We start from the raw sequence: 21,699 nt of genomic DNA, 5'->3' as shown, positions 1-21,699 counted from the left end.
CTTCTTCTTCTTCTTTTTTTTTTTTTTTTGGTTAGGGCTTGAACCCAGGGGCACTTTTCCACTAGCTACATTCCCAGCCCTTTTTTATTTTTATTTGTACTTATTTTTTAAATATCTTTTTAGTTATAGTTTGACATAATACCTTTATTTTATGTATTTATTTTTATGTGGTGATGAGGATCGAACCCAGGGCTGTGCATGTGCTAGGCGAGTGCTCCACCACTGAGCCACAATCCCAGCCCCATTATTCATTTATTTTTTAATACTTTTATTTTTTGTTTATTCATTTTTATGTGGTGTTGAGAATTGAACTCAGTGCCTCACATGTGCGAGGCAAGTGCTCTGCCACTAAGCCACAACCCCAGACCCCCTTTTTATTTTTTGAGAGAAGGTCTCACTAAGTTGCTGAGGCTGGCGTCAAACTTGCAATTCTCCTGCCTCAGCCTCACAGTTGCTGGAATTATAAGTATGCTTTTTTTTCCTTCTTTCTTTTTTACAGCGCTGGAAATTGAATGGAGGGCTTCACACGTGTTAGGCAAGTGCTCTACCACTGAGCAACACCTCCAGCCCTATACATTAGCCTTACAACATGAAACTATATCCTTGTCAAAGGGTAAGCTGCAGATGTTAAAGGAATGCTAGATGCATGCTGTGAAGTTAAGAAGGATTCTTCCCTTGTACCAAATCTGTGATCCTACAGAGTTCCCCAGAGCTTTGGACTTTATGAATAACGCTATTCATAGCAGGACCCATGGAATTAAAATAACGATTCACTAGCAGGCAAAAAAAAAAAATGCAGGTATATACTTCAGTAAAATGTTTACATAAAAAATTCAGGTGGCAAGGTGAAGTTCGGTTAGTTTTCTAAAGTCAACAAATATTGAGTGCTTCCTCTGTACAAGTCTCTGTGTGCTATGTGCTGAGTATGTGTGTGCATGGTCATATGAGTGAGAGACAGAGACAAATACACAAGGAAAAGAGAGAACCCAGGTCTTCAGGCTTGTAATGTGGTTGCTGATACAAGACTGTGAACATCAAAGAAATGACTAATAATATGGAGTAGATAATTATCAAGTAAGTGGCATAGGTAATGTGTCTGCAGGAGTTCTCTGAAGAAACAATCACTTCTGCTGGGGGCGGGTGGGGGAGGTTGTCAAGTGGGGCAATCAAGAAGGACATGGGATTTGAGGTGGACCTTGAAGGAAAAAAAGGTCTCAATAAGAAGGGGAAATGGATGAGCAAACACTGGTGGCTCATGAGAAGATAAAGAAATAAGTCTTACAAGGACTAGGCCAGATTTGAACAGCCTTGAAAGAGCTTGTAGGATCGAGAAGGTGCAAAAATGTTTTGAATATTGAAACTACAGGGTTTAAAACATGTTGATTTAACAAACGCCTCCTGAGAGGACACTGTGTGCAGGTATTTGATGAATGACTGAAGGCGAACTTGCCCTTGGTGGGGAACTCACTCCAAACTGGCAGAAGAGGTGGACTTGAGATGACAAGGGCATAAGTCATTTGGGAAGAGGCATGTATGAAGGAAGAATCAGCAGGCCCCAGTGACCAACTGGATGGGAAGCAGAGGACAAGGAAGCACAGACTCACCAGAGAGAGTTGTTCAAAGAACAAAGTCAGACAACTGAAGAACAGAAGAGTAAAGGGAAGGTAGTTTAGGGGAGATGCACAGCTTAGTTTTAGAGGTGCTAAATCTTAGAATATCCAGTGGGTGCTGGATATGTGGGTCTGGGGTTTCAGTTGAAGATAGAGATGTAGGGATCTTCCCAATGGACAAAGTGTGGGATTGAAGAAGATTTCTCAGGGAGGGAGTGTAATGAGAAAAAACAGAATGTCAAACTGAACCATAGATGTTCCAACCCTAGGTGGGTAGAGGGATAGGAAAGTGGGTAGTGGGTCAGAGTGATCAAAAAGGAAAATCAAGACAGTCTAATGCCAAGAAAAGAAGTGGGGGAAGACTTTCAGTGGAAGAGGGTTGTCAACAGTGAAAACATGCTATAAAATCAAGGACTGAGCTTATAAAAAAAAGTTGATGAATGAATGAATGAAAAGGAAGCCTTTGGGTGTAGAATCAACTTTCCTCAGTCAGAAGAATGGCCGGGGTTGCCCTCAGACAAGATTTTAATGTTAAGTTTTACCCCATTCTTCCTATGAAAACATGTTTCTTCCTGCACAAGTCATCCTGTCCACCACACAGACATCCTTCACTGCTTCCCCCAGGTCTCCCCCATTCTTTTTCCCAGTTTCCGCAATCCAAGCAACACACCTTTGGTGGAGAAGTAGACAGGAAACTCCAACTAGAGTTTCCACTTCATTAACAACTGTGGCTGTAGCTTCTCTTACACAAAAGGGTATGTGGCAATCAGGTGGAAGAGAAGATGGGGTTCTAGCCCCAGCTGCACTACTAATCAGCTGTGTGACTTTGGAAGTTACTCAACCTCTCTGAATATGGACACTTACATAGGGGGAATGTAGGTCTACCAGAAATCTAGACAAGTTTCAAAGGCTCCTTTGACTCTAAAGTCTATTTTATCATTCTCAGAAGGGTCCTTGCAACACCTTCAGAAAAGGAAGGGACTACAAGACTCAAAACGACTGCCAGACCTCTTCCCGGGGTGAAGCGCCAGGATAGGAAGGTTGTACCAAGAAAGTGAGACTGCGAGAGACAGCGCTGCCCAGGCCTCGCGGATCACCAGCGAGCAGATCCCACTCCTAGTGCTGGGAAGGATCCCGACAAACCTGAGGGTGACTCTCACCACGCACCCCAGCTCTCCTAGACTCCCAGACGACCACGAGGCTCTAAAAAGCCCTGCGGGGAAAAATAAAGATTTCCTTCCCAGAGTCCTGAGCTGCTTTTGCAAGTCGGATTCCGGCAGACACGATCTGCAGCCCGATAATGACACAGTCTTTGCAAGGAGCGACTGTTCTCTCATCTTGCTCGCTCAGAGTTCTGGGGCCGCCTGGCTGCCCGCGCCGCGCCCCGACGGGCCGGCGTCCGACCCCGGCCCGGGCTGCCAGGCCAGCGGCGTCCTCACCCTGGCCCCCTCCCTCCGTGGCCCCACTGCGGTCTGCAAACATTTCCTGCCCCTGCCCCTGCCCCCGCCCCCACCAGGAGCTTCCCAGTTGGAGAGAGTTGGTCTCACAGCCGGGTCAGCACTTGCAGTTGCCCCAACTCGGCTCCCCTGGTCACCCCGCCCAGAGGAGGGGGTCCCGTCCGCCTCAGAGAGACATCGAGGAAGCCCAGGCGCCGCGGGAGGTCGCTCGGGAACCCCAGGGCTCCGGCCAGGAGGGGGACAACTGGCGGGGAGTCGTGGCCCTGTTCACTTTCCTGGCGTTACCTGCTCGTTTGCGGGGGTGTCCCGGGGCGGCCGGCCTCTCACGGCGCTGTCTCCCCACGCAGTTGCCCATGCTGGCTCCTCAGCCGGTCCCCATGCACCGGAGGCGGCGGCTGGCCAACTGCTCCGCGCTCCTTCCCCGGACGGCGGCGTCCGGGGTCAACGGCTCCTGTCGCTCGGCATCGGGCGCTCCCGGATCTCCCCCCGGGCGCGCTCTGCCCGGCGCCGGCTTCGCCACAAACTTTGCGGGCCAGGGGAGAGAGGGAGGTGGCCGACTCTCAGCACAGTCCCAGGTGGCCGGGCCAGGGGGGCCCGCGACGGTGCCCGGCCAGAGACCAGCCCCGCTGGAGGGGCGGAGAGGGGGCGGGCACCGCCGCAGCTACTCAGGGTTCGCTCGGGGCTCCCAGCTGGGGCCGGCCCCCCGGAGCCTGTCACTCACCTGCCTAACCCCGCCCCAGCCCGGCCCAGCTCTCTTCCGCCGGCTGGCGGTGCCCGCGCCGCCGCCGCCACTCGCCCCAGGTGCGCATGTGACTGACGGCACCGCCCCTCGGGCCGGGCCTGATTTTCTCATTGGCTTCCCCCAGAGTACGCACCGCCCCCCGGCCCCACCCAGCCAGGTACCCGCCCCTCCGCCGGTCTCCCGGGGAGTCCGGCCGGGAATTATTCGCCCTCAATGGCCTGGGGCTGCGTGCCCAGCAGGCTCCTCCCCTCTCCGCGCCACCGCCCCGACCTCAGGCCCCGCCCCCCTGGGAGGAGCAGTCCCGTCCCTCCCTGGAACTGCCTGGCCCGGAGCCGGCAGGCACGTGATCCAGATAGCGCCCCGCCCCCTCGGCCTTCGCCCAGCAATTGGCTCAGAAGGCGCGTGCGCGAAAGGTCTCTCTTTTACCACCTCCTACTTCCCCACCCACCATCTCGGGTAAGCGTCATGGCTGCCGCCGCCGCTCTGGAGGCGGCGGCGCCTGTGGGCGCCCTGTGGGGCCTCGTGCAAGACTTCGTCATGGGTCAGCAGGAGGGCCCCGCTGACCAGGTGGCTGCAGGTACGGCTGGCAGCGCCGCGTGGCTTCCACATGGCCGACTAGAGGGAGCGGCCTCAGCACCAGCGCGGGGCGGGAAGGGAGTGAGGGACAGAGGTGACTTTGAGAGATTGGTCTTGGGCTACTTGGTGAGCATCGCGAGCTTGAAAGCCATAACAAGTAGAGTTAGTTGCATCTTAGAGCGCCTTTACATTCCTCATCGCCCTGTAGTCAGTGATAGAGAATCATTACATTTCACAAGTAAGGAAACAGGCCCAGCGAGGGAAGGAGACTTGCGCAGGGCTACCGACCAGGTAGGAGGGGGAGCTGGGACTCGAACTCCTCTCCATATCGGAACCAGGTGCTCATGCCACGAGACGGTGCTGTGTGATGTTGACGTGGGGAGATGGATGTTCAGAGGCATCCGCTCCTTTCGCGAGGCATCCTGGGAGTGGCCAGTGGCCCCCGTCTGACTGGCTGTAATCCGAGGGAGGAGGAGAAGAGGAGCCAGTCTCCGGGGAATTGGAGATAAGGTTTTATTCCGTGCCTTAAGAGTTCTCAATTAATTTGTTTCACGACTTTTTTGTGTCATTTATTTTCTTCCCAGACCTCTAGTTTTCTACTTTTGACCAGTTTTGAGGAATCTCTTAGTTTTAACACTCCAAAATTTGAACAAAACAAATTCCAGGCCACTTTGGAATTCTGACTTAGCTCTTTTAAGGTGGGGGGGGGGGCAAACCTAAAACATTATCGAATGTTAGGCCTTCACATTCAAGTTTAATAGCATACAAAATGAGTACAGATAAGGTTTTAAAAAGTATTTATTTTGGGAGATTTTTGCATGCTTGGGGAAAAGTAAAGGATATGTTTCTCTTGCAAATTGAACAGATTAACTTTTAGGGTGAGAAATGAATAATGAATCTGCTAGGAACATAACACTGATAATTTGCAATATTAATTTTCATTCAAGTCATTTCACTATTATTGAACACATATTAGTCTCCAAATATGGCACAAAGCAAATGAGATTAGATCTGTGACCACCAAGAACATATAATGTGGTTGAAGAGACAACCATGCTCTAAGAGGTTTGTGCAGTTTGCTTTGGAAGCATCAGTGGACAAATGCCTGGTGCTGCCACTAAGCTTATCATATTACAACTTTAGAAAGTATAGTGTGTTATCAGGGCTTACAATTAATATGTACAGTGTGTTGTCAATGTCATTTTTCCAATGTTTTATTATGAAAATTTTCTAACATTCAGCAAAGTCTGAAGAATTTTATAAAAAACACCTCATCACCACCTAGATCCTACCATTAACATTTTTCTGTAATTTATTTTATCATGTACCTATCCATTCATTTAAATTGTGTGTATCAGTATGCTTGTCTCCTATTTTGGCATATCATTGACTAGGATTTGTTTAGGATTTATTTTGGTATAATGTTTATATCCAATGAACTACATATTCAAAGTATATATTCACTGTTTGTAGCTAAAACAATCTCATCCACTACCAAGATAAGGAACATTATTGTTGGGCTGGGGATATAGCTCAGTTGGTAGAGTCCTGCCTCACATGCACAAGGCCCTGGGTTCAATCCCCAGCACCACACACACACAAAAAGAACATTATTGTTGTTATCTGTAACTTTTCTTTCAAATTTATACATTCTGAAAACAATAATTTTTTGATTCAGAACACTTTGAAAAGAGAGCTCAGTTTTGGGGTTTTTTGTTTTTTTGTACCTGGGATTGAACCCAGAGGTGCTTAACCACTAAGCCATATTTCCAGCCCTTTTTTATATTTTATTTTGAGACAGGATCTCACTGAGTCACTTAGGGCCTTGCTAAGTTGCTGAGAAAGGCTTTGAATTTGCAATCCTCCTGCCTCAGCCTCCTGAGGTACTGAGATTACAGGTGTGTGCCACCATGCCCAGCTGACAGCTAAGTTCTTAAAAATATTTTTGTAACATAATTTTATTTATGCCTTAAAAAATGGCCTAAAATGTTTCCTACTTTAACTTGGCTCATCTATCTCTCTCTGTAATAGTAGACATTTTGTAATTTAACCCTCTAAAAAAAAGAAGGTTGTTATAGAAAAGTAGTGATTGATGAAATTGAAAAGGTTTGATGGGGTTGGATTATGCATAACCTTGGCTTCTAGGCCAAAGGATTTGAATAGACTATTGTAGGTAATAGAATCATTGTAGATCCTTAAGCAAGCAGAGCCATAAAATGAAAGCAAATTTGGAAAGGATTAAGTTAGTATCTCCATCTTAGATCACAACCATAGTTAGGGTTGTGGAAGGTTGACAGTTTTTGCTTTCTGATCCTCCATCCTGTGTCAATGTCTGTTAGTGCTAAAGGGACCAGCCAGCTTCCTGTTCAGCCATTTGTGGCAGCAGCCTCCAACAAATGATAAATGCAGAAGGAACACTTGTGATCACAAATGCAGATGCCATCAAATTTGTTTTGCCCTACGGAAGTTTCTGGTGAAAGTAGGTGTCAGTTATAAAGAAGGAGCAAACAATGGAAGGGAAATGACCTGGAAGCCCAGGAGTTAGGACCTCTCCTGAAGGCGTTCAGAAGCTGCCACCACTTGAAGTAAATCTTCATTTTCACCATTGCTTTCTTGGACCTTTAGTTCCCAGCATCCACCTTATCCCCTGAGTGCTATCATTCCCATTTCCCTCCACTACTACTGATCCAAGTTAGATGTTGGAGTCAAAGTCTAGATTGAGTGGCCACCCCCCAGACATCTCACACTTCCAAATCTTTATAATACTTTTTTCTCAACCACTCATCTACTTATTAGGAGAGTTGTTTAGTAGTTGTGTCTGTGCACATCTCCAAATAATACCCTTCTCTATCACCAGTATCTCCTAGAACTAATATAAGTATATAAACAATAAAAATTGCTTTATGTAGCCATGTGTGGTGGTCCATGTCTGTAATCACAACTACTTGGGAGGCAGATCACAAGTTTGAGGCCAGCCTGGGAAATTTAGTGCAAGACCCTGTCTCAGAACAAAGTTAGAAAGGGCTGGAGATGTCAGTGGTAGAGTGCTTGCCAGGCTTGCATGAGAATCTGGGTTCAGTTCCCAGTACTGGGAGAAAAAAAACTGCCTACGTGAATGGAGTGAGAGATGTTGAAGGAAGAATCTGAAATTTGAGGTCAAACCAGTTATGAGGCTTAAAAGAAAGGGCTCAGAGTGTTCCCAAAGTTTTAAACCTGAATATGAAAAAAAGAAGTATTTTGTCCAAAAGAGGAGGTTAGAAAAGGAGCTGATTTGGGAGAGTATGATTTTTGGACATGTTGAATTTGCAGGTGGTGAATATAATTTTTTTTCCTTTCAAGTTATTTGGATTTTCCTTTGTTTCAATCTTCATTATATTGTTTTTTCACATTTGTAGTTGCTAGGGGAGACCACTATTCATGAAATGAAAAAAATGAGTAAAGAATAATAGAACAGGGGCTGGGGTTGTAGCTCAATTGTGGAGTGCTTGCCTAGCACATGTGAAGCACTAGGTTTGATCACCAGCACCATGTAAAAATAAATAAAGGTATTGTGTCCATCTACAACTAAAAAGAATATTAAAAAAAAAAAAAGGTAGTACATAGTTTAGAGAAATGTCTGTGCATCAGCAGCAGAAAGGGCATTTGAGAACCTGATTGGAACCTAGTCCTGAGAGATTTTTCTCTCTCTGGCTCATATCAGTCCTCCTGCATCACCCCAGACCTATCTGCTCTGCCTTGGGCTGCCACTACAGATTCTCAAGAGACTGTAACTCCATCAGACAGAGATCCGATTGTGCCTTCTAGGTCAATGACCTCATAAATACTCCTTTGAGGAATCCTCTGTGTCCCACATGAATCAGTTCCCTACTGAAGAAAGTAGGGAGCTAGGAAGTGCTAGTAAGTCCATCTGTAAAGAGTAAATCTTGAACATATAGGGAAAACTTAGGCCTGCCTAGAAAAGGAAAAGAACTTTTATTTTTTTTCCCCATAATACCAGGGAGTCTACCCTTAGGAAAATTAACTATTAGCATCTTTCATCCCAGAAGTCCCGTGTATAATTAATAGTATTCCCAGGTATTTAGGTTATTTTCATGTGGGAGTACTTATAGTGGCAAAAGAATTAATCACTTAAAGTTAGTAATCTTTGTCTGTAAACCCAAGAATATTACTTGTTTTTTGTTTTTTTTTTTTTAAACCCAGTATCTGTTTCTATCACTATGGTGACACTGAAATAGTTAGGCTGTGATTGATGTGTTTTGTTCATTTTGTGTTACTAGGGATTGATCCCAGGGGCATTTTACCACTGAGCTGAGATACATCCCCACCTCCGCCCCCCATACTTTATTAAAAAAATTTTTTAGTTGTAGATGGGCACAATATCTTTATTTATTTTTATGTGGTGCTGAGGATTGAACCCAAGGCCTCACTCATTCGAGGCAAGTGCTCCACCACTGAGCTACAACCCCAGCCCCTCCCCACCCCTTTCATTTAATTTTTTATTGGTTCTTTTTAGTTATACATGACAGTAGAATTCATTTTGACATAATCATGCAAGCATGAAATATATCTTGTTCTAATTCAGAACCCCAGTACCTCTCCTTCCCCTTTCCTGTCTCTACTCCTGCTCTCTTCCTTCCCTTTTTATTTTGAGACAGGATCTCCCTAAATTACCAAGCCTGACCTTGAACTTGAGATCCTCCTGCCTCACCTTTTGGAGTCTCTAGGATTATAGGCATGTGTCACCTTATCCAGCATTGATTATTTTAATGTCACTCTGCCCCACCAAACTGTGGGCTCCTTAAAAGCTCCCTGTCATTGGGCATGATGTCACACATCTTTAACTCCAGCAACTCAGTGGCAGAGAAAGGAGGATTGTAAATTAGCCAAACCCTGTCTCAAAATTTTAAAAGGGCTGGGGATGTGGCTCAGTGATAAAGCGCCTTTGGGTTCAATCCCCAGTACCAAAACCAACAAAAAACCTCCACAAAACTCCCTGATATATTTCTTTTCTTTTTTTCTCTGGTACTGGGAATTTAACCTAGGGGCACTTTACTACTGAGCTACATCCCCAACCTTGTTGGGTTTTTTTTTTTTTTTTTTTTTGGTTTTTTTGTTTTTGTTTTTTTCATTTTGAAACAGGGTCCCACTGAGTTGTCCAGGATAACCTCAGTTCTACTCTCTCAGGTATCTGGGATTATAGACATGTGCCACCACACTTTATTCCCTGTCTGTATTTATATCTTTTTTTGGTGTCACCCAGGGGCACTTAACCACTGAGCCACATCCCCAGCCGGTTTTATTTTTTATTTTGAGATGGGATCTTACAGAGTTGCTTAGAGCCTTGCTAAGTTGCTGAGGCTGGTCTTGAACTTGTGACGCTTCTCCCTCAGCCTCCAGAGTCTCTTTACAGGTGTGCACCACTATGCCCAGTTGCACTTCAGCAATTTTAAATGAACAATTCAGTTGTTTTTTTGTTTGTTTCTAATATTCACAGTGTTCCATAATCTAAAAATTCAGTAACATTCTCATCACACCAAAAAGTAGAAGGCTTTTGGACAACAGTCACTATTGACTATATAGTCTGGTTATAGAGATGAAAAGAAGGTTTCATATATGAAAGACATTTCTGAGGTGAACTGGAATAAGATGTTTAATTTAGTCTCCTCTGTGAAAATATCCCCAAAATACCAATTCTAGTTTTTTGCTAGCTTATTTCCCATTTTCCTTAATCTTTCTTATTGTGCTATGATTGCCTTATTATTTTTTTCCTAATTGTGTACTATTTTTGTACTCCTCCCCTTTTTAAATGTACTGCATAATTCAAGATGGGATCCTTATGAAAGTTTTGAAGACTAAAAGGTTCCACCAGGAGAGTTCACTCAAGTATTGGGATGCAAGGAATCACGTGCAAGTGAATGTTTCTTTGTAACAATAAAGTTTCACACTGATGTATGCTGAATGCTGAAGAAGTTATTTTTAATCAGAAAATTTGAGTGGGAGTTGACTCTAGGGGCATAATGAAACTTCCTTTGCTGATAGAAATATTATTATTATTTTAGTGGTGTTGTTTTTTTTTTTTTTTTTTGGTTGTGGGGATTGAACCCGGGTTGCTAACCACTGAGCCACATCCCAGCCCCTTTTTGTAATTTATTTAGAGACAAGATCGCACTGAGTTGCTTAGGGCCTTGCTAAGTTGAGGCTGGATTTGAACTTGCTATCCTCCTGCCTCAGCCTCCTAAACCGCTGGGATAACAGGTGTGTGCTACCGAGCCTGGCGTAGAGTACTCTTTTATGGTTCAACCAAGACAGATATTTCTCTTCATGAAAGTATTACACTTAAGGAATCAGACATGGAACTCAACCATCAATTCCTTGGTTGGTTTGTCCTATGAGTCTGACTCCTGCCCCTTCCCCCAATCCTACAGCCTGCTTATTTTTTCCCTTGGCTCTTTCTCAGGAGCTAGGGCAGCAGCTGGGCCTTCCACATCCTGGCACAAGTAGGGCTAAGAGTGCCTGATGTCTACATTGGTGCCAGTCACGAGCTGTGAATCCTAACTAGAGCTCTCCTTTCCTCAGTCTGGTTGGACTTCTTACTTTAGTGCCAGAGTGAGCCTCTGTCAAGCTCAGCTCACAGCTGTTACCCTGAGGCCAGAGACTTAAGGAGAATTGGAGGCTTAGGAGTTTGTTCTCAAGCCTCCCCCACCCCTACTTTTTCCCTTGCTAGCAAGAGGTAACTAGCTAAGGTCCTGCATTTAGAAGTAGGTGAGTTAGGAACCCAGAACAGGTTCCTGAAAGTAATTCCCTGCATATCTGTCATACCATCATTAGCTAGAACTCCTCTTTGTTACTCTCTGTTAATCAAACCCTTATGAAAATAACCTTTTGCTCTTTGTTTCTCCCTTGAAATTGTAAACTAAAAAGCCTCTGTTAAATCTTCCTGTTACTTTTGTACCACTAAAATTGTTAAGTAATATATTTACCTGGTGCAACACTGAAAAAGTGCCAAAGCACAATATAGCAAGAAGTGTCCCTCCAAGATGGAATGCAGAGTGAAACTAGTGTATAACATACCCTCACCTGAAGAGGGCAGGGAAAAAGAGCTGACCTAGGTGACTTTGGAAAACAGTATTTTATTTTTTTTTTAACACCAAGATCAAAATTGTATATAAACTACTGTGTTTGATTGATAATTCTAAATATAATTTATGGCCTATACCAGGAATGAACAAATTGTAAACAATAGATAATGGGAATCAGCTTTCTCACTGTCAGAGAAAGAAATTATAAGTAAGCAAAGGGGGAAGGCTAGGATGAAACCAATAGTCCTGGATTAGAGTTGGAGACTTTAATATGATCTTCAGATTAGCTTAATATATATGCACACATAGAGAAATAGTGATAAAAAAATGTGTAATGTAAGTTAGGATGCATACATATATTTCCCAGCTTTCTGTGCTCAGCAGGCCTAGAAATAGTGTCATCTTAATAACAATGAGCACATCTGTGCACAGATCTTGGTTTCTAAATGCCATTTTCAAAACAACAAACAGGGCTTCTTGAAGAAAAGGCTGATTCTGGGGTAGAGCAGGGAAATTACAAGATGAACCTGTACTATTTTGTAGGGCTAGAAAGTAAAAAAAAAAAAAAAGTGCTTAAGAAATTTTTAAAAAAGGGAGGGGATTCCTATCAAAGGAACACAGGAGCAAACCTTAAGTTCAGTGGCCAAATATGGAATAACTTGAGCTACAATATAAGTAACCTTTTATTTATTGGGCATTAATAAATTGGATTGTATTTATTGAATTGTTACCCAAAATATAAAAGTCTATGTGAATCTATACTGATATAATAAATAGCTGAATTCTTTTTAAATTTTTATGTTATTTTGGTACTTGCAATTGAATCCACTGAGCCATATCCTCAGTCCTTTTTATATTTTATTTTGAGACAGAGTCTCACTAATTTGCTGAGGCTGGCTTTAAACTTGGGATCCTCCTGCCTCAGCCTCCCAAATTGCTAGGATTACAGGTATGTGTCACCGCACCTGGCCTGAATTTTTTTTTAGAAGAATTTAAAATAATACAGGTAGGGCTGGGGATGTGGCTCAAGCGGTAGCGCGCTCGCCTGGCGTGCGTGTGGCCCGGGTTCGATCCTCAGCACCACATACAAACAAAGATGTTGTGTCTGCCGAAAACTAAAAAATAAATATTAGAAAATTATCTCTCTCTCATCTCATCTCTTTCTCTTTTAAAAATAAAATAAAATAATACAGGTAGATACTCCTCTCTCCAGGAGCTTATTCTTTCTCTCCTCCTTGAGTGGGGCTAGACTTAAAGACTCTCTTGTAAAGAAGAGTATCAGAAAGGAAAATAATAGCTACATAGTACAGAGACCTGGTGGTTGTACCTTGACTGAGTGATCAAAGCCTCACCAGTGGTAGAGAATCCATGTGGGTAACTTGTACCCTTGATGTGACCTGAAGAAAAGAGTACTTCATCTCTTTGAAATTCTTCTTGAAAATCCCAGTTTAGACATGAGGAAAGCATCAAACAAATCCAAGTTGAGGGACATTCTTCTATAAAGTACTTCTTTTAAACTATTAAGGTCATGAAAAACAAGGAAAGGTAAGAAAATTTCACAGAGTAGAAGGCAGTAGGGACTCAGGATGGCTAATGGCAATGTAGTATCCTTCACTGGAAAAATGGCATTAGTAGGAAAATCTGGTGAAATTTGAATAAAGCCTGGAGTTTAGTTAAAGGCATGTGTGTGCCAGTATTAATCTCGTAGGTTTTTGTGTCCTGGGGATTTAGTCCAGGGGTGCTTTATCACTGAGCTATGTCCCTAGCTCTCTTTATTTTGGGACAGGGTCTCACAAGTTGCTTGGAGCTGCACTGTGCCATTGAGGCTAGCTTTGAACTTGTTATCTTCCTGCCTTAACCTCTCGAGTCGCTGGGACTACAGGCGTGTGCTGTCATACCGGGCAGTCTCTTAATTTTAACAAATGTATATGGTTTGACAAATGTAGCATATAAGATTTTAACATTAGGGGAAATTGGGTAAGGGTTATATAGCAACTTTTCAATAAATCTAAAATTATTCCAAAATAAAATGTTTCAGTGAAAAGTCTACTGCTGTTGCTGAGTACAATGGTACCCACCTGTAATCCCAGCAATTTAGGAGGCTGAGGTGGGAGGGTCACAAGTTTGAGGCAACCCTCAGCAACTTTGCAAGATTCTATCTCAAAAAGTAGAAAAGACTGGGCATGTGGCTTAGCAGTAAAGCACCTCTGGGTTTAATCCCCAGTACCAAATTTAAAAAAAACAAAACCAAAAAAAAGTCTACTTCTCAATCCCTGGCTATTCATTGTCTTTCTGAGATAATATTATTCTTTCCTGCTATGTCTTTCAGACATGTAAATAAATGTAAATGAGAACATCCCCTCTCCCTCTTAAAACAATGATCTGTACATATTATATGCACTATTTTTTACCCTGTGCTGCATTCATGTATTTATTTCACAGTAGTGGGGATCCAGCCCAGGGCCTTGTACATGCTAGTCAAGAGCTCTGCCACTGACTGAGCTACATCCCCAGCCCTTCTTATTTTTATTTCTCACTAAGTTGTCCAGTTTGCCTGGAACTTGTGATCCTCCTGCCTCAGCCTTCTGAGTAACTGGAATTTCAAATGTGCACCACCTTGCCCAGCTTTTATTCTGCTTTTAGATGTTCCATTATCAGTGTGTATAGAGCTGCTTCGGTGTTGTTTCAAATCTTGGCTATTATGAATAATGCTTCAGTGAACTTGGGAGTGCAAACATCTCTTCAGATGTAGATTTCATTTCCTTTGTATATATTCCCAGATTTTTTTTTCTAAGTTTATAAATAGGTATGTGTTCATTTATTCTCTCTCTCTCTCTCTCTCTCTCTCTCTCTCTCTCTGTCTCTCTCACACAAACACACACATATACACACATACACAAATAGGATTTCCCCCTACTATGTCTACAGTCTCATATAAATATGGGATGGTTTTTAATTTCATAATACTAACTTTGTGCCCAGCTGTCTTAACAAATTGTTTTATTTTTTATTTCTCTTGGGTTTATTATAAGTAATTTCCAAATGATTTACTTTCTCTTTAGTTTTTATACTGAAAGCTGCATATCTGAAGTGTTATTGTAACACTTCTTATCTAGGAAGGGGTTCTTGGCAAGTGCAGTGGGCCCCATGGTATCACACCTAGGGTAGGCAGGAAGCACTGGTATTTAGAGCAATGGAACCCTGTAATAGGGGTTTTATTTTTGTTTTTCATAATTTCTTTTTCATAATTTCTTTGTTTCCTCTAGATGTGAAATCTGGCAGCTACACAGTGTTACAAGTGGTGGAAGCCCTTGGGTAAGAGTCTTTGTTCTAGAATGCTCTTCTAGCCCTGCCTATGAACTCTGAGAAAATTATTTTTATGCATTGCTGCTTTCCTGGAGCCCGAATTTCCCCCATATCCAAAAACCCCTTTCTATCAGTATTTCAGACTAAGCTTACATCTTTGAATTGTTCTGAAAAGATACCATGTCTGACTAAAGCTTAAGGTAGTGTTAGGAAACACACAACTTGTAGGTACACAGCTCCACAAGTTGGGCCTGGTGGTTGGTTGAAGGCCATCCACTGTTGTTTAATTAGAGCAAGAATACCTTTTGTATTTCTTTAGGCTCATCCAGCCTCTATAGGATCTAGATGACCTGGACCTGAAGCAGACAAGCTGTGGACTGTGTCTAGAAAGTGGCCAGGAGGCAGACCTCACGCCAGAGGGAAAAGGCTTAGGGAAACAGCTAAAAGCAGTGTTTTTAAAATCTGGGGTTCCATCTTCCCGAGAAAATAATTTGTTTATAGTCTAATGCCTGCCTTCTTCATATTTTATAATTGGAGGACCATTTAAATTGATTAGCCTTATTAGCAAGGATTGTTAACTGTCAAGCCAGCATGTCTTCTGAAACAAGAGGGAAAACTAGAAAATGAGGGAAATTTAAAAACCTGAATCACCTATTCAGCATTTCTCCCACATAACACATCATTTCTGTATAACTTTTGATATACATTCTTGTGGCCTTCGTTCATTTTTGTTAAATATTAGTTTTATTGTAATATAATTCACATATAAAATTCACCTTTTGTTATTGTTATTGTTTTGTTATTGGGGATTAAACCCAGGGTTGGTTTACCACTAAACTACATTCCCAGCCTTTTTCACTTTTTGACTTGCTAAATTGCTGAGGCTGGTCTCCAACTGTGATCCTCCTGCCTCAGCTTTCTGAGTTGCTGGGATTGCTGGCATGCACCAGTACATCCAGTATAATTCTCCATTTTGAAGTGTCTAATCCCATGGCTTTTAATATATTCATTGATTTATGCAGATTTTAGGGCATCTTCATTACTCCAAAAAGAAATTTGTGCTCATTAGCATTCATTACTTCTTCCTCCTTCTTCTCAGCCCTTGCAATCTCTAGGAATATGCCTATTTTAGAAATTTAATTTTCACATGGAATTATATAATATGTGACCTTAGTGGCTGACTTTTTCCACAAAGCATATTTTCAAGGTTCATCCATGTTAGATATTATGTAGCAGTTATACATTTCTTGGCTTGATGAATAATACTCCATTGTATAGGTTCTTAAGTTGATGGGTATCTGGATTGTTTTCACTTTTTGAATATTCTGCATAACAATGCTATGAGTATTTGTGTGCCTTGGTTCATTTATAAACACTGAGAGTGCATAATTTTCTACTTCCTGAGCAGAAGTTTTCCTATAGATCCTGTCAGAAGGGATCTTATTTTTGCTCCATTACTCCTTGTTATATGCCTTTATCCTTGAGGTTTACTGTAACTATTGTCACTTGCTCCTTACCAAGAATTTATTTCCTGCTTGTTTTGTGTCTAGTATATTTATTTGTAATCTCTGTAGAGCTATTTTGAAGGTAAATCACCTTGTTGCTTCAGGGCAGCTTCTCCCATATCAGTAGTTTTACATAGTTAAAACCTTTATTCTGGCCATCTTTGTAACTTTTCAGTGATAAGGTTTGGGGATTTTGTGTTGGGGTTTTTTTGTGTGAGTTGTTTTCACCTAGGACCTTGGTATGGTGTAGTGGTTCTCAGCATTTTTTCCTTAGCAGTAATTTATAAAAATATACCTTTTCTCCTGTTTTGCTAGAAGCTGCAGCTGCCAGTTATCTCTCAAGTCTTGTGGGTGGCTGCTAAGTTCTGTTTCAGGAGTATGAATGTCACAGTCATATTACTGGGGATAAGAGAATAAGCACAATTCTTTTTTTTTTTTTTAAGAGAGAGTGAGAGAGGGGAGAGAGAGAGAGAGAGAGAATTTTTAATATTTATTTTTTAGTTCTCGGCAGACACAACATCTTTGTTGGTATGTGGTGCTGAGGATCGAACCTGGGCCGCACGCATGCCAGGCGAGCGCGCTACTGCTTGAGCCACATCCCCAGCCCCAAGCACAATTCTTATTAGGTGTCAAGATGGGAGTGCCTGGAAACAGTAACTTCTATTGGCTGTGGTGTCACATGTGCCTCTAATAATGCCAGATCTATCTGGGGATCAGTTCTTCAGGCTTCACTTCTTAACTGAGCACCTTTCTAGAATGTTTTTACTCTTTTTAATAGGGCTTAACTCTGCTTCTGTGTCCAGAGGCTGAGTGTGACCAATTGTAGAGTGTTTATTACTTCAAAGGTTTGAACAGGTTAATAATAGACTGTCTCTATCCCATTTTCTTCCAGGTCCTCTCTAGAGAGTCTAGAACCCCGAACTCGGGCACGAGGGATCCAACTTTTGTCACAGGTGCTACTCCAGTGTTACTCCTTGCTCCTGGAAAAGGAAGGTACTGGCATCACTAGTAGGAATATCTTCCCAGATTGCTGAACCAAGGCATCTCATGTTCAAATTAACTTTATAGGAGGGAGAGTGTAACATATCTATAAACTACTAATTCAGGGTCTTCATTCCTCACTGATATGTGTGGTTGAGATGGTAAAAGCTGAGCCATGAGACCCATGGGTTTCAACTATAGCTTTAGATAATTTTTTCACTGTATCTTCCCCAGTCTATAAAATGGACAAAGTAATGTTTCCAGTACTGTATCTTAGCTGGAGAAGAAAAGTAAATTTTGTCAGAACACAGCCACAACCATTTATTTACCTATTACCTATTTTTAGGTTACAGTGGTAGATTTGAATAATAGCAATAGATACCATGTCCTACTACCTGGCCCTTTAAGAAGAAAAGTTTGCAGCCCCTGGGTTTAATCCCCAGCATCAAAAAAATAAGAACACAACAACTTTTAGGGACATGGGGTATAATTCAGTGGTGGAACATGTGAGGCCCTGGATTCAGTCCCCAGCACTGGAAGAAAGAAGAAAATCTGCAGACCCCAATTCTGTAGAGAGGCAGTTCTGGAACTAAGAGTGGATTTCACTGTGGATCTATAAGAGAATAGATAATATTTTCTTTCACCCTGAGATATATCCATGCCTTCCCACAACTGGGAAGGCATGGATATATCTCAGGGTGAAAAAAAATATTTTGTAGTGAAACCCAGACTGGGACAGCCTTAGAGACTGAGGGAAGGAGCAAAACTAGTGGGCCTCCCTTACGCCTGCATGAACTAATGGCTGAATCTGGTTTGTGCAGTGGTACACCTGATCCTGTTCTATGAGAACCGGCTGAAGGACCATCATCTTGTGATCCCATCTGTCCTGCAGGGTTTGAGGGCACTTGTGAGTTCTCCTTTTCATTACCTAACTGTATTCACGGGAGCCCTGTCCAGTTCTCTCCTTGCTCTTTGAGGGTAGGGCTTTATGTGCTAAAAGGACAGAGACCCAAATGTGAGACTAGATTGGTGTTAGCCAGCCCTACTTATGTTTCTACTCCAAGGAGTAAAAGTAACCTTTGGGGGACTGGAATTCAGCTGAATCAGAAGAGAGCTACCAGCTAGATGTAGAAAGTTTCTGTTAGTGTTTCCTCCTAAACCAGGGTGTTCTGATTCCCACCAGAGCTAACTAGGCCTCTTTTAGGATGTGTCTTGGAAAGTATACTCTAATTCCATCAGTATTCACATATCTTCCCTTCTCTCCCCAGAGCCTATGTGTGGCCTTGCCCCCAGGGCTGGCTGTGTCTGTGCTTAAAGCCATCTTCCAGGAAGTACATGTACAGGTGAGTAATAACTGTCACCGTGGTATTCTTCTCATCCCCTACCCCTTGATGTAACTAGAATGAGATGGCAAAACATACTGCTTTCTAAATTCTGAATTCTTTCATGTTTTATGACCGTATTTATATTGGTATACTTTCTTATTAGATAAGGAAAGGGAGGGATGCATGCCATTATGTCTGACCTATGTCCTCTTAGCCTAAAGAAAGTAAGGCATAAAGAAAGACAGGCTTGGGCTTTGACATCACTGCCGTGCTGGTCAGTAGCCATACCCTTTTTCTACAGTTCCTCTTAGGTTGATCTTATGCTGGTATAAAGAGTTATCCATTTAGGGCTGGGTTTGTGGCTCAAGCGGTAGCGTGCTCGCCTGGCATGCGTGCGGCCCGGGTTCGATCCTCATCACCACATACCAACGGAGATGTTGTGTCCGCCAAGAACTAAAAAATAAATATTAAAAATTCTCTCTCTCTCTCTCTTTCCTCTCTCACTCTCTCTTTAAAAAAATATAAAAAAAAATAGAGTTATCCATTTAGAGATTATAAAATAGGAAGTAGTTGTATCAGCTGAGGTATATTTTAGCGTCTTTTTTGATTTCCTTTCTCCCCTACCCTCAAGTCCCTGCTCCAGGTAGACCGACATACAGTCTACAGTATCATCACCAATTTCATGCGAACTCGGGAAGAAGGTAAGAGGCTGGACTCACTAGAAAATCTGAAAGTGAGCACACACTACTTTTTTTTCCCCATTAGTAGGATGCATTTTAGCCTGGGGGTTATATAGATAAGAGCCAATACTCAGAATGATGAAGAGTGACTGGGGGTCCATTCTCCCCTTCTGCAATATATAAAGTTTTTTACATTTTTATCTCTGGAATTATATATGTGTATATATATATATATATATATATATATTTTTTTTTTTTTTTAATTGTGGGTGTGTGTATGTGTTTTTGTATACATCCCTTTATTGAGTACTTTGTCTTGAGATAGGAAGACAATAACAGTCTGTTCTGAGAGAGGAGCAAGTGATAACAGAAGGAGAACACAGGCCTCCTAGGAGAAAGTCTGAACTTTCTATCCCATGGGACAGTAGTGACCTTGTTCTCTCCTTCCCAGAGCTAAAAGGCCTAGGAGCTGACTTCACATTTGGCTTCATCCAGGTGATGGATGGGGAAAAGGATCCTCGTAATCTTCTGGTAGCATTCCGCATTGTCCATGATCTCATCTCCAGGGACTATAGCCTGGGTATGTCTTAGTGGCCATGAATTAGCTGATTCGGGCTTCTTGGGTGAATGAAACTGATAATTCAACCTCATTCTTTCTCTGTTGTCACAGGACCCTTTGTGGAGGAGTTATTTGAAGTCACATCCTGTTATTTCCCTATTGATTTTACTCCTGTAAGAAGCACCTTTGTTTATTCATTTAAATATTTTGTTGAGTACCTGCTATGTACAGACACTGTTCTAGGCACAGAGGGTACATGTGAACAAAACAGACATTTCCTGGATTTATGTTTAGAAATCCTCATTAATTTACATTTTAGTTCACTGGGAAATGGAGAAGCATTTGACATTGAAGGAAGAATTCAGATCAGCAAGTATTTGAGGGTACTCCTTAAGTTCCTTGACAATATACTTGGTGCTGAGGGGTACAGGATTGTGAAACATAGTCCATGCCCTTGAAAGCTGAAATATTTAAGTAACAATATGAGATTAGGTACCAAAATGAGTGATACTATAGTTTTCTGAGAAGACAGAGTTCAGTGTGAGCTCAAGTAGGCAGGCACTGACCTCATAGATAAGATAGGATTTCAGTTGGTTTCTGAGGAATGCATGGGATATGATTCTGGAATTGGAAAGGGCATCTCAGGAGATAACAACAAATTGGCAGAACAAAAAAGGAACAATCAAGCACAGTATGTATAGGAGATATTTGTTGTGACCCTCTCAGGCCTTTCTCCCACTTTGCATTTGATTTCTTTTTTACTTCAAAATACACAGGATCTAATTACTGTGTAAGCATGCATGGGTATGTGTACTGCAAACATTAGTACTATGTGAGAAATGAAGAGTTCTATTGCAGCACAGCAAGCAACATTTGAGTACTGATTGTCATTGCCTTCAGAGTGCACAGTCAACCAGGCTCAATGCTGTGCTGCACTGCACATATAATCCCAGTGACTTGGTGGGAGGCCAAGACAGGAGGATAATGTGTTTGAGGCCAGTCTTGGCAAGGCTCTGTCCTCCGACACCCCTCAAAAAAATAAACAAGGCTGGGGGTGTAGCTCAGTGGTAGAGCACTCCTGGGTTAAATCCCCAGTGCCATAAAAAATAAATATAAATGAAGTGCTGCAGCCATTTTTGCTGTAGGGAATTACCAACTTATTTCATTTGGCATTGTTTCTTGGGATCACTTCTGCCCTGAAATTCTTTTCTTTTTTTTTTTTTTTTTTTTTTTTAAGAGAGAGTGAGAGAGGAGAGAGAGAATTTTTAATATTTATTTTTTAGTTCTCGACGGACACAACATCTTTGTTGGTATGTGGTGCTGAGGATCAAACCCGGGCCGCACGCATGCCAGGCGAGCGTGCTACCGCTTGAGCCACATCCCCAGCCCCCTGAAATTATTTTCATATCTTCCATAATCAGTGACCTTTCTACTTCAGAACAACTTTATGCCTTTGAAATCTTGAAAGATCCTGCTTTGGCTACCAGGTTTTTTGTTCTTTTTGTTTTTTTGTTTTTAATTCCCCATATGCTAAGCAAGTGCTCTACCACTGAACTACATCCCTAGTCCTTTTTTTCACTTTATTCTGGAGGCAAGTTCTTGGGAGTTTTTACGTGTTTCTAATAGAGGGTTATAAGTGTACTTATTAAGTGTGAGCTTCATCATAGAATGGCTTACCTGGAAAGTTGAAGAACTCCCCAAATATTATTTTTTGGGGGCTAGTCCAGTACTTCTCAAAAAAGACCTTAGGTCTGCCTATCAGGATAGGTCTGATTACAAGCAGAGGGAGCTGAGAGTACCAGCACTCAGTACCTATCACTTAGACCCCCATCTCTTGGTGCAGCACTGAGATTAAAGACCCCTGCTCCAGAAAATTAAA

At 42.4% G+C, this 21,699-nt stretch overlaps 2 protein-coding genes across 3 annotated transcripts in view; one reads left to right on the top strand and one right to left on the bottom strand.

Annotated features, from left to right (window-relative positions):
* UBTD1 (ubiquitin domain containing 1) overlaps positions 1–3,717 on the bottom strand; it is a 52,478-nt gene extending 48,761 nt beyond the window's left edge. Inside the window, exon 1 of the mRNA XM_081268584.1 lies at positions 3,353–3,717. Within this exon, the coding sequence (XP_081124710.1) occupies positions 3,353–3,422 (70 nt within the window). The 5' untranslated portion in view covers positions 3,423–3,717. The remainder of the gene's footprint in view (positions 1–3,352) is intronic.
* Positions 3,718–4,274: 557 nt separating this feature from the next.
* MMS19 (MMS19 homolog, cytosolic iron-sulfur assembly component) overlaps positions 4,275–21,699 on the top strand; it is a gene marked incomplete at its 5' end in the record, with an annotated part of 29,387 nt that continues 11,962 nt past the window's right edge. For both annotated transcript variants that reach the window (XM_081268568.1, XM_081268567.1), the window contains 8 exons: positions 4,275–4,386; positions 14,731–14,779; positions 17,168–17,268; positions 18,078–18,163; positions 18,525–18,599; positions 19,213–19,282; positions 19,713–19,841; positions 19,932–19,993. In XM_081268568.1, coding sequence (XP_081124694.1) covers positions 4,275–4,386; positions 14,731–14,779; positions 17,168–17,268; positions 18,078–18,163; positions 18,525–18,599; positions 19,213–19,282; positions 19,713–19,841; positions 19,932–19,993 — 684 coding nt within the window. The remainder of the gene's footprint in view (positions 4,387–14,730; positions 14,780–17,167; positions 17,269–18,077; positions 18,164–18,524; positions 18,600–19,212; positions 19,283–19,712; positions 19,842–19,931; positions 19,994–21,699) is intronic.

This window comes from Spermophilus citellus, assembly GCF_964194105.1.
Source record: "Spermophilus citellus genome assembly, chromosome: 15".
In the NCBI taxonomy this organism is placed as follows: Eukaryota; Metazoa; Chordata; class Mammalia; order Rodentia; family Sciuridae; genus Spermophilus; species Spermophilus citellus.
This window is presented reverse-complemented; position numbering and strand designations above follow the sequence as displayed.